Source organism: Musca autumnalis, unplaced genomic scaffold (assembly GCF_047663935.1).
Source record: "Musca autumnalis isolate F117 unplaced genomic scaffold, ASM4766393v1 scaffold_4, whole genome shotgun sequence".
Taxonomy (NCBI): Eukaryota; Metazoa; Arthropoda; class Insecta; order Diptera; family Muscidae; genus Musca; species Musca autumnalis.
In genome coordinates, this window is record NW_027411977.1 from 27,120,035 (window position 1) to 27,133,587 (window position 13,553).

At 34.8% G+C, this 13,553-nt stretch overlaps 1 protein-coding gene across 46 annotated transcripts in view; it reads left to right on the forward strand.

Annotated features, from left to right (window-relative positions):
- Positions 1-5,569: 5,569 nt before the first annotated feature.
- nwk (FCH and double SH3 domains nervous wreck) overlaps positions 5,570-13,553 on the forward strand; it is a 49,536-nt gene continuing 41,552 nt past the window's right edge. For 17 of the 46 annotated variants that reach the window (XM_073983844.1, XM_073983869.1, XM_073983872.1 and 14 more), the window contains exon 1: positions 6,131-6,403. Coding sequence is in view for 13 of the 46 variants with exons in the window: in XM_073983843.1 (XP_073839944.1) it covers positions 6,371-6,403 (33 nt within the window). In the remaining 33 variants the exon portion in view is untranslated. Of the gene's footprint in view, positions 6,404-13,553 lie in introns of all 46 variants that reach the window. The other 29 variants (XM_073983846.1, XM_073983871.1, XM_073983874.1 and 26 more) reach the window with 9 other exon arrangements.

Below are 13,553 nucleotides of genomic sequence, written 5' to 3' on the forward strand. Positions count from 1 at the left end.
TTCTCATTGGAGTCGAGCTTATTGACAGATGATGTTTTGCAAGTGAAAAAGGAAAGCCGAAGATTCGAAACCACGCAACCACGATTATGTGACATATTTCGCTGTTGGTTGCAGCTCATCAATTGTATAGGCTGTGGAGTGGCTTCTCAGTCATCGAACTTTTTATTACAGTGTTTTATTTAACTTGCCTTGGTGTGTGTTTAGTTCAAATCTGGTAACTCATTTTTAACACGGTTGCAGTTGACCAATCGAACTAAAACTTTGCACACTTCTCAGATTTGGATGACAATACACGAATATGAAATCAAAACCAATATTGGTCCATTTTTACACTGTTTTATCTAATTTGCTTTTCAAATCTGGTAACTCATTTTTCACATAGTTGCAGTTTACCAATCGAACTTAAAATTTGCACACTTTTTAGATTTGGATGACAATACATGAATATGAAATCAAAACTAATATTGGTCCATTCTTACAGTGTTTTTACGGTGTCTAACTTGACCCCCTTTTCAAATCTGGTAACTGAATTTTAACACGGTTGCAGTTGACCAATCAAACTAAAACTTTGCACACTTTTCAGATTTAGATGACAATACATGAATATGAAACCAAAACAAATATGGGTCCATTGTTTCCTATAGCCCCCATATAACGGTACCACCCGATTTCCGGTATTTTGCTTTTCAAATCTGGTAACTCGTTTTTCACGCAGTTGCAGGTGACCAATCGTACTTAAACTTTGCACACTTTTCAGATTTGGATGACAATACATGAATATGAAATCAAAACTAATATTGGTCCATTCTTACAGTGTTTCTAGGGGTCTAACTTGACCCCCTTTTAAAATCTGGTAAGTGATTTTTAGCATGGTTGCAGTTGACCAATCGAACTAACAATTTGCACATTTTTCAGATTTAGATGACAATACATGAATATGAAACCAAAACCAATATGGGTCCATTTTTTCCTATAGCCACCATATAACGGTACCACCCGACGTCTGGTATTTTGAGGATTTTGTCTTCATTTTTAGCCCGAATTTGCTGTAACTTGGCATTTGGTTTTCTCAATGGTCCAGGAACTTCCCCACTAAAAATTGTGGACGTAGGTCAAGGTTTAATATAGCCTCCATATAACGGTACCACCCAATTTCAAGCATTTTAATCTACATTTTCTGCTCAAATGGACTGTAATTCGGCATTTGGGGATCTCAGTGGTCAAAAAATGTATTTACTAAAAAGTTAAAAATAAAAAATAATTTAAAAAAAAATTAAGTTTCAGTGTTTTATTTGGAAATGCACTTAAAACTAAAAAATAATTTGTCGCTTAGCCTCAATATATATATTCTTTCTCATGATAGAATCTCTCAAATAAAACGCTTGGCGTTTAATTTTGCCACCATTCATAATTTAAATGCAAGCGTTTTATTTGAGAGATTCTATCATAAGAAAGAATATATATATTGAGGCTAAGCGACAAATTATTTTTTAGTTTTAAGTGCATTTTCAAATAAAACACTGAAACTTAATTTTTTTAAATTATTTTTTATTTCTCTTTTCAAATGTATGTAAGTCTTATGCCAGACTATGGGCATTATTATATCTTTCCTTTTACTATTGGATGAATTTGAAAACGCAAAATAAACCATTTTGGAGGCATTAAAAATATAATTTTCACATTAAAAGTTAACGCCAAGAAGCTTCTCCCTGAAATTTAATTATCACTTTTAACTTTAAGTTAACTGGATCGCTATACATATATCTGCTCGGAAAATCCAAACTATAACAAAAGAAGACTTGTAATAATGGCGGTATGAAAATTTTCATTAGAAAATTCTTTGTTATTCTCTTTTAAATTTTCATTGACGTCTACACACATATATGTATGAAATCATATGAAAATTTTGATATTTTCATTGGTTTGAGAATTTATCTCTTTTGTTGTTGCTATAATATGCAATTTATATACCCAATCTCTCTAAATTCTGTAGATATTTTTCATTTATTTTTTTAAGGTTTTTACGGACTCTGGGGCAGGATAATTTAGATTTACTACAAGATTTTTTTATTATTTGTTGATTTTCCATGAAAATAAAAATAAATTTATTAAATATTTAAACATCTACCAATAGATATGGAATGCTGTTAACGATTTATTTATAAATTTTCTCCTAAAAACAAATAAGACATTTTTAACTATTTTTTCTTTATATGAGAAAAACCAGCTATAATTTCTGCGCGCATCGGCAAATTTGTCCTTACGAACGGACACTAAAAATTTGTCCTTAACTTCTATACCAAAAATCGTAAATGTGCTCACAAATAATTTTTTTAGAATTGCAAAAGAAATTTTGTTTTTAACATGTACAATATTGCTTTACCATGGATTTTAGTCTTCAGTAGGGGTGTCAAACATTTCTTCAGAGAATTCTAGGTATACGTTCTGATATTGCCCCCATAGAACGGTGCCACCCGATTTTCGGTTTTTGAAGGATTTTGCCACGTTTTCAAACATATATGGAGTCTTTTTTCTCATTTTCGGAACGAAATTGCGGTAATTTTGTATAGCAGGTCCCAGTGGGTGCAAAAACCAGTTCGGAAAATTAGAAATATACATACATAGATGTAAGTTTTGATAGGAACACCATAAACGTTATAGTCCGATGCGAGTTATTTTGAAGTGATTTGCCACATTTTCCTACTTAATGCATGGTTTACATTTACGAAATCCACTCAATTTCAAATGTCAATTCCTTTGCGTATACGTCAAATGAAAACTCGTCTGAAATCCATTGGATTTTATTTGACGTTTAAACAATGGAATTGACAGTTGAAATCGAGTGGATTTCGTAAATGTAAACTCACTGTAAGTCGGTGTTACATTGTATTTCGAATTCTTAATGGATAAGAAAACTTTGACGCATAATACGATCAATATATAGATCCATCACTTAATATGACAGTAGTTCCCGATTTAACGTATTTTGAAGCTTAAACATCGGAATGACTATAATTTGGTATTTTGAATTCCTTTGGGCAAAAAAAACATCGAAGTCTCATCTTGTATCAGTGTACCAGATAACATATTCTACACCTATGAATAAGCCTTGACGTGGCAAATGAGCTAAGCTCCTACTAATTATTACCCAGCAAAAATTCGAATCCATTAATCATTACGTAACCCATTACAAAGTAATGTAAACAAGCTTCTTTTCCCATTACAAGTAATCTAAAAAGTAATGGGATACTTCTTAAAAAATTACAAGGCAAATCTACCTACTTTGCTCCTCACTAAGTAATGAGGACGGTGGCACAGTGAGTGTGTGTCCGACTATAAATCCTAGGGTTGTGTGTTCAACGCTTACTGTCGGCACGCGAGTTTTTTTTTAATTAAAAAATAACAGTTCGTGGTGCACATGTGCACTGCACATTTAAGTTCTTAAGCAACCCTTAATGTTCGTGTGCGTGGCATCATAGTATGTTGTGTCTTTGGCTAGAAATCAGAGGGTTCGTGTGTTCAACTCGCACAGCGAGCGAAATAAAATAAAGTAAGAAGTGTGATGAAATTAAAAAAAAAAATCTCTACATCAACTGTTCTAAAAATAGAATTTTCAACTTCTAGTGGCCACAGAATAACTAGTTATTCTAGTGGTCATAAAATAACTACAAACTGAGTGCGACATGCCCTTGTAAAAATAATGGGGAAGAAAGGGGGTTTGCGAGTAGTTACGACTGCCAAAAATCCCTTACAAAACCCATGATTTTGGGAGGACTTTTTTTGCTGGGTACTTTCATAGACGAAAGGAATGTTATAAAGTCGAAATAGCATATAACGTCGGTCAAGGGACCGACCAAAATGGGACGCTATAAGCGATAGTAGTTCTAAACGATATTCATGAAAGAAGTGAAATGATATTATGTATAGTGACTTTTGGCGACGTTGTTTTATTAATTAAATTCAATTCAATTTTTTTACTTTTTCCATCTTATATACATACATATGTATAAATGAGTTAACAACAAAATAATAAAAAATAACGATATTAAATTCATTCTTCGACAGGTATATTACGTTAATAAAGGATATGGTTCTACTTAAAATAGCCTGTTACTTTATTTTGGGCTTTTGAATTCCAACATAAGTTTTGAATTTAACACAGATCTGCGATTTGGAAGGGTTTCCAAAACACATTCTTTGCTTGTAACATCTTCTGAGTAAATACATTTTTGAAAAGTTTCTACAGCTAGCCTCTGATACTGACGATAATTGAAATTCTGTTTCTGCAGCATCCTCAATTTCTTCGTTACAATTGCCTTAATCTGAAACTTCCAAGATTATGTCGCCGTCATTATAAATGTCAGATGTGAAAATATTGTCATCGATGACAACTAATTCCTCAATAACTTCTACGTGTTGAGAGAAATGAGAATGAACATGGCATCCAGCACATTTAATTTCGTACTTTCATCCTTTCTATTATTGCCAGGATAGTGGATACTCCCTATTCCGGAAATGCGATTTTAATGATTTTATCACACCTTGGTCCATTGGTTTTAAAACAGATGTGACATTGTCAAAAATTCAAAATTAATTGTCTTTAGACCTTAACTAGGCGTTTACACCAGACAGTTTGTCTTCAAATACAACTCTGATTTACTAACACATGCATACATTTGTCGTTTGTCTCTCAGCTGTCCATCAGTTTTTCACAGACAGCCGGGTTAACAAATTTTTGACATTTTTGTGAAAAAGAAGTGAGATGATAATTCAAATGTGCTGAAAACAAAAGAATATGTACAAAACAAAATATGTGAACGGAAAACAAAAAGAAATCGTTGATTTTCATTTATAATTTTACAACTGACAGGCAAGTTGTGGGACTTTGACAATCAATACATGAAGTCAACTGTCCTGTCATTTGTAAACGCAGGGTTAGGCCTACATGTCAGTCGTAATTCAGTTGTCCAAACCCATTTTCAAACATGTTGTGCATATGTTTGGTATTTTGTTGTTGTTTGGACTTTGAAAAAGAAATACATACAACAAAATATAGAGAGATATTTTTCTTCTTCGTATGGTTCGACGTTATAACCGATAGCAAAATTCAAAAATTAAAAAAAAACGGACTTTACAACCGATATGACGTTATAAGCGATGACGTTATAAACGATATTTTTTGTGTGGAGTATAAAGGACAGAAATTCGGGACTTTGGAATTTCGTCGTTATAAGCGATATAACATTATAAACGGCAATGTTATAAGTGTTTTCGACTGTATTCCATTTTACTTCAATACAATTCGCTTTATAGGTTTATTCTTTCTTTCCTTTAAGTGCTCGTACAAATAGTTTGATATCGCCGAATATATCACCTTCTTCAATTACCCTACTCAAGAGTTCCCACCATCAAATTCACTCAATTAATCGATAATTGAGTGAAACCGTGAACGAAAACAATAAATTTGCTCACTTGTCGAATGAACTGATAACGAAAAACCAAAGCATATTGGCCCACAAACAACAAGTTCGAAAACTACAAAAAATATCAATAGAAAAATAAATTTAGTAGAGTATTTGAACGAAGTGGAAGTATGCTCGCTATACTTTGTACGTTATACTGGCTATAGAATGGCCCTCAACTATTAAGAGCTTTCTTTAATAATCTTATCTTGTCTACAAATTAAATGAGGTGGGAATGCCATTGTTAAGTTAAAAACATAGAAACAACTACAGTGAATAAAGTGGATGCCACAAAACGTTAAGAGAATGAATGCATTTTTAAAACATCTAAAAAAGTAACGGAATAAACAATGTGTGTTTCTTTATTTAAAAATTGTGCTGGGGGTGTTGTTACGGCGCAGGACCAACAAATACAACACTGCACCGCCTTCGCTTTCCAGTACCAAAAAAAGGAATAAATGTCATTTATGAATGAAAACATTTACGTTATCCTTTCACTTAACCACCCCCCTCGCGGCGGTTGCACCCTCCAAACGAACGATAAGCACACAAACAGCCGGAGCAAAAACAACAACTTTTGGAAAGTTACACTCACGCATTTTTGAGGGATTTCTCTGAAAAGTTAGTTTTGGTGGTTATTCCAGTTTTCAAATATACGAAGAGCCACCACAACATAACAGCCGTGACAGCAGCAAGAACAAGAAGAAGACTACATAGACAGCAACCAGAACCAGGCAATTTTAATCAACAACGACGACAACGTCGTCCAAATCGATACGTAAGAATCGCAAGTGAAGAAAAAAAAAAACGGAAGAAAATTTTTTCGGTATTAAAAAGTTAGTGGCTTAATTGTGTAAATTTGTTTAAACGGGCCGAATCGTGCTCTTCATGTGAAGAAAAATCAATCAATGGCCAAAAAGGAAATCGCAACCAAGAAAAGTGTTAGAAAAGTTTGAATTTTCTTATATACCACAATCCCTTTTTGCCCTTTTTTTGCAATGAAAAAAATATACCTTGAAATTGTGTAGAAAATCCATAGAATTGCTTGTAAATAGCCCACGCCTACGCTATTTGCTTTTAATACGCTCGCCTGGTCCTTGAACAAAAAAACAAATTGAAAATCTATCCATTGCAAAATTGCATTTATTCGAAAAGAATTAAAAATTTAAATTCAGTGAAGAAAAAAATGTGATGTATTTTTCTTCCTCATATACAAACATTACATAAGTGTACATAAGACACCAATACCCAGGCAAAAAAGACACACACACACACGCGTATATACATAAAACATAATATAGCAGGAATATATACACACATCTACACAAAAGCATAAATATTCAAACACAAGGGGGATATCCTTTTATGTTGTGTATTTTAACCTCCACCATTGGTCGGACATGAAAAACTTAAATCGTAACTAAAACTGAACTGTGTTCCGATAATCTATAACATTAGCTTCGTACCGAACTTCTTAACTATTCATGTACAATAAATTGGCAAGTTATCAAGTGTTTTTTTTTTTTTGTGGACTCAGGGACATGTGAACATGAAAAGTGTTTCTTTTTTCACGAAGAAAATCGCTTCACGTTTTTCCTATCTATAAAAATGTGGCATATATTTGAATTAATCAACCGTCAAAGTGCATTGCAAAAAATTGTTATTCCAAGCAAGTGAAAAAAAAGTAAAAGTGGTTTCCATAGTTCCATAGAACTGGGTAATTGGCTTAAAAGGACATACACACGTATAAAAAATACTCATACCAGAAAAAAGTCAACAGAGTGTCCTAAATTGAAAAGAAAATTGAAAATTTGAGAAACTGCAGCGAAAAGTGGTGGTGTTTGTGGAAGTAACGAAAATATAATTGGAAATACTAACTTATTAAAACTATAAAGAGTTACAACCCTTTTCATAAGAAATGAAAAAAAAAAACAAGTAAAAAGTCGTTAAATTCGGCCGGGCGGAAGTTTTTATATACTCCATCATAAAATAGTCTTAATTAAAAAGGAATAATAAGTTCCCTTTCACAATTTTAGGTGGAAACATTTTTCGACCATGGATACCCCAAATGCCTATATTATCTAATATAATCTAAAAAATGTGTTCAGCCAGGTGAAAGGTACTGCCTACTGGGCTGTATCAATGTGTTGACCTATCTATCTTTACAATTTTTGGTGGATAAGTTTTATAACTGCAGGGAAGCTCAAAAGTCAAATTACGGCTAGTTCCATCATACAATGTAGCTAAGAACCTCAAAGTACTGAAAATGGAGAGGTACAGATATATGGGAGGTATATCAAAATATGGACCTATGATGACTATTTTTAGTGAAGCAGTTTCGTGATCACAGAGAACCTCATATGTCAAATTACTGCTAGTTCGGTTAAAAATTGTAGCTACAACCCTCAAAATACCGAAAATCGGGAGGTACCGTTATATGGGGGTTATACCAAAACATGGACCTATATTGACGATTTTTGGTGTAAAGGTTTCGTGGCCACTGATATTCTCAAATGTTAAATTACAGCTAGTTCGGTTAGAAATTTTGGCTAAAATCTTCAAAATACCGAAAATCGGGCAGTACCATTATATGGGGGCAATACCAAAACATGCACCTATGTCCAAACATTTTGGCGGAGAAGTTTTTGACCAATGGGAACCAAAGAAGCCAAATAACTGCCAATTTGGCATACCACGTTGCGCCTGAACTAACTTTAAATGAAGGCTGCTTACATTGTGGCTAACCTTCAGAATACCGAAATTCGAGAGGTACGGTTCTATGGGGGCTATATCAAAACGTTGATATATATCGACATATATTTGGAGGAAAGTTTTTAGACTCAAAGAAGACTTAAATTTCCGATATTTCGTAGCTAAAACTTAAAAAATTCCGAAAATCAAGACGTAAGTTTGTATGGGGGGTATAGGAAGATGTGGACCTAAACTGACAATTCTTTTCTGGAATATTTTATAAACCCATGGAAAACTAAATAAAAAATTTCAGTCATTTCGGTGAGATAATGGCGTCACAAGCTTCAGAATTACGAAAATCAGTAGGTACCCTTCTATGGGGGCTATATCGAAACGTGTACCGACAAATTTGATGTACCGTTCTATCGGGGCTATATTAAGGCGTGGACCTGTACCGACAAACTTCTGGGGGAAAGTTTTATACCCCCAACGAAGATTAGTACCAAATTTCGTTGGAATATTGAAAATACTGGAAATCAGGAGGTACCGTTCTATGGGGGCTATATGAAGGTGTGGACATATACCGACAAATTTAAGTCAGGAAGGATTTTATCTCCAACAAAGACTAAATTTTAAATTTCAGCCATTTCAGTGGGTTGCTGTGGCCAAACCCTTCAAAATACCGAAAATCGTGAGGTACCATTCTATGCGGGCTATATGAAGGCGTTGACCTATACCGACAAATTTCTGGGGGAAAGTTTTATATCACCAATGAAGACTAAATACCAAATTTCAGTCATTTTGGCGGAATATTGAGGTCACAACCTTCAAAATACCGAAAATTGGGAAGTACCGTTCTATGGCGGGTATATTTAGGCGTGGACCTGTACCGACAAACTTCTGGGGGAAAGTTTAGTACCCCCAACGAAGATTAGTACCGAATTTCAGCCATTTCGGAGGAATATTGAGGCCACAACCTTTAAAATACCGAAAATTGGGAAGTACCGTTCTATGGGGGCTATATTTAGGCGTCGACCTATAACGACAAATTTCATATGGAAATGGAATTTGGAATTTTATACCCCAAATGAAGACTAAATACCAAAATTCAGTCATTTCGTTGGAATATTGAGGCCACAACCTTCAAAATACTGGGCGGTTAAGTCCGATAACACTGTGAACACAAATTTTGGGGCAGAGATAGTTCATTTTGGAGATGGAAGCCCTTGGTGAGTACATTAAGAACACCGAAGGACAGATCCGCCGTGAGTCGAACTTCCGAGTTATGGCGTGATGAAGTTTTTGCTAGAGACCCTGTAAGTCATCAGGAATTAGAGTTATATCTTTGTTCACTGTTGCTTTAGCTTATTTTTGAGATGACATGTCTTCAGTCAAATGGAATGAGGATTATTTTCGTAGAGCACTTCGACCTTCTACCTCGCTTCCTTCAATGCACTTTTCGTCCCTTAATTTAAGAGCCGGTATAACAGTACCACAAGATGACGTTTTTCACCTTCGAAATGTTGTGGAAAAATGTCGCTCAGAAAATTTTAGGTACGGCTCTCATTGACAACCAATCGATTTTGTCGCGTTTTCATGGTCGTTTTGTGGATTTACACTGTTTTTGTTTATCCGTTCGAGACTTATGGTGCGCTCGAGTCAGTCAGAGAGGCAGACGGACGGACATTGCTAAATCGACTCTAAATTGTCTGAAACGGATTTCGTCCAAACATACTTGGGGTCTAAAACAAGGCACATTTTGCCCGTATGAATGTGTAAATACCTAAAATCTGTTGTACCCTTATATAGCCCATCTTCGAACTTTACTTGCCTATGGAAAAACGGTGGGGCCTACATATATTTTTTCGGCAACAAAGCCACAAACGACTTAACACCCTCCTAAATGAAAAAAAAATGGGCAAAAAGGATTTGATAAAAGTCTCAATTTCTGTCTCATATGGAAAGTGTGATTAAAGGATCCAATTTTGAAGAAATAAAATCCGTTCTCGAACGATTTCTTTAAAATTTTAAAAGTTAATGTGTTTGAAGACGTCATGTCTAAAAGATTTGGGTTTACTTCTTTTTTATGTCACAATCTGAAAGTATATCTCTGTTGGCAAGGCTTACATATTTTAGCAAGGGAGTTTCCACCGTCGAAAATGTTTGCAGTTGTCTAACCTACGGACCGAAACCAGACATTCAATGTGCAAAACGGTCATGCCTAGATTAAAGGCTTGATCTCGGAAACATTCCAAACGATTCGAGATCGAATTTTAATTGAACAAAAAAAGTTCAAAAATATTTAAGTTGGATCACAGTGTGCCACTTCGGGCAGTAGTCTTAGACAAAAACACTTTTGAAAATGCGCCCATTAAACCATTCAATTTAATATCTATTTGAATGGTTTAATGGGCGCATTTTCAATTGAATTCATTCTTCAATCTTATCACTTACCAAGCAAATGAAATAGATAATAAATATTCTCAGGGTCAAGTTTCTCACAATTGTTTATTCTATCCAAATGCTTATCAAATTTTTTTCGAATTTATTGTTAAATCCAAATAAATTTAATCAAATTATGTCTTTATAATGCATAGTTGAGATTTTGTTGCGATATATGTAAATAGAATTTCGAAGAATGATAATAGGTACAGTGTTTTTATCGTCTTCATACTTATAACCTCAGCCGTATAACTAAAGAGGATTGTTGAGCTTCAGTGAAACGATGTTCCGCTGGAACATTAATTGATCAAAAAGCGTGCATTTCATTTGAAATTGTACAAAAAAATGTACAAAATCGTTTGATTGTGGCCTTCAGTCATTCGTATCTGGCTAAATCGACTCCATATTGTCTGAAACAGATTTCGTCTAAACATACTTTGGGTCCATAACCATTATTTCGCTGAGACACATTTTTGATCGTATCAATATATATATGTACTCTCAATGTACTCTCGATAGCCTAAAGAGTGAAGGTGTAATGACGATTTTTATACCCTCCACTATAGTATGGAGAGTATTTTAAGTTTGTTTTTCTGTTGGTAACTCAAAGTTAAATTCTGAGTCCATCTAGCCATGTCGGTCTGTTTTATACCCTCAGCATTTATGCTAACGAGGGTATATACACTTTCATACGGGAAAAATGTGCCTCATCGAAATACTGATTTTAGACCCCAAGTATGTTTGGACGAAATCAGTTTCAGAGAATTTGGAGTCGATTTAGCCATGTCCGTCCGTCTGTCTGGCAGGCTGGAGCGCACGATAACTCTCGAACGGATTAACCGATTCGGTCCAAAATTTGGCTGTCGGAATATTTTGTCCAAACTTAGTTTAAGTTAGAAGATGGGTCATATCGGTCCCCCATAAAAGTTCTGAAATGTTCGGAAAATTTGTGCGCACGATAACTCTTGAATGAATTAACCGATTTGGTCCATACTTTGCACATCGTGAAATTTCTACCAGACTTAGATGATGTTCCAATATGGACTCAATCGGTCCACTCCTTCGGGTACCTTCTACATAAAATTTCGAAAAAGTTCAGTTTAGGACTCTTTAGGACTCGAATCTCTTTGATTTTTGTTGTAGCAACTTGTATTCACTGCCCCCCATATGACGGTATACGTTTAATTAGCGGCAAGTCCATACTTTCTGAGAAAATAGCCTGAAAGTTACAAAAATCCCTATGACACGGTGTGTAGTGGTTGGAGCGCAAGATAACTCTCGAACGAATCTGCCGATTCAGTCCAAAATGTGGCCTCTGTAAAATTTTGTGCAAACTTAGTTTATGTTCGAAGGTAAGTCATATCGGTCCACTCCTTCAGGTACCTCCCCAACATAAGTTAAAAAATGTTCGCACGATAACTCATGATGGGAGTGACTGATTTGGTCCATACTTTACACATCCTAATGTATCAACCAGTTATAGATCAGGTTCGAATATGTACTCAATCGGTCCACTCCTTCGGGTACCTCCCACACAATATTTCGGAAAAAAACTTGTATTCACTGCCGCTCGAACCGAATACTGGGTTCGTCCACACTTTGGATGTTGTAATATTTCTTCGAATATTAGATGAAATTCGAAGGTGGTGCTTATAGTTTCACTCCTTCCGGTCCTCCCCCACAAAAATTCGAAAATATTCGCTAAAATGGTATGCGCGATTTCTCATAGACGTACCAACCGATTTGGTCCAAAATTTGGATCTCTAAATATTGTCGAAACTTAGTTTATGTTCCAATTTGCGCTCTATATGTCCAGTTATTGTGGTATGTTCGAGGATCCTTTGGATATTTTTACCGAAGGTTTTCCTAGTGGCCCTGTTTTTCGTAGGTTAGTGTGACAAAAAAGCTCTATCTATCGATATCCCCGCAAATTTTTGAGCTTTAATCCTATCCATACTTTTGTCGGTTCAAACGCCCAAAATTTTGAAAACCCCCTAAATACATAATTTTTTTTTGGGAAAAGGTATTTCTGTCCACACAGGCTGAGGGTATATCTCTGTCGGCAAAGCCGACTGATACCTTTTTACTTGTTTCTTCGTAATTTAACATTTGAGGTTTCCAGTGGTCAGGGACGTACGCAGGATTTCATTTCGGGGGGGGCCCAACTTGACCAAAAATCATGAAAAATTCAGATGTTGTGTAGCGTTACGTAAAGCTATTTTAATGGGTTATGACCGTTTATAAAAATCAGAAAAGCTATTTTCATGCATTTTTATAAGAAAACTATTAAACCTTGAGTTACCATCTATTATTATTATTTTAAAGCACTGTTTTTACTAAAGCAGTTTGCTGTAACCACTGTAGTTTGAAAAAGAGTTAACCGATCAGCACATATTTTTGTGGGATCATTACGAACCTAATAATCTTGTCCATTATCGAAGCGGAAGTAAAAAAATAAATTTTTAAAAATGTTGAACAGTTAAAATCAAAGTTTCGATTTTAACAAAAAAAAACTGTAAGAAAATTGATATTTTTGTCGGACTCCATCAGAAGTTTTTTAAAGACTCTCTCGGTTAATCACATGCTTTATATGTATAATAGTCCCCCAAAAACATATAAAGAGTCCCACAAAACATACAGTGGGCACCGCTTTCAAAAGTGCCTCTTCGAGGAAAATGAGTTTTTAGTTTTTATGCTACAGAATTTTACAACCACAAAGAATTGCCGTTGTCGTTGCATATATCGATGATCTTAGCTTAATTTTTAAGAATTTCGTCTGTCGTTGTCGTTGATATGTTTCCAAAAGAACACTTTCAGCAAAATTTAACAGTTTTGGAGATATGGTGCGAAATGTCTACAAATTATGGAATTTTTAGATATATTATAGCATTTGAGGCAAAAAATGTAGTTTTTCCAGTTCATTATTTCTCCAAATATTTTATTCTGGCCTTTATCTAC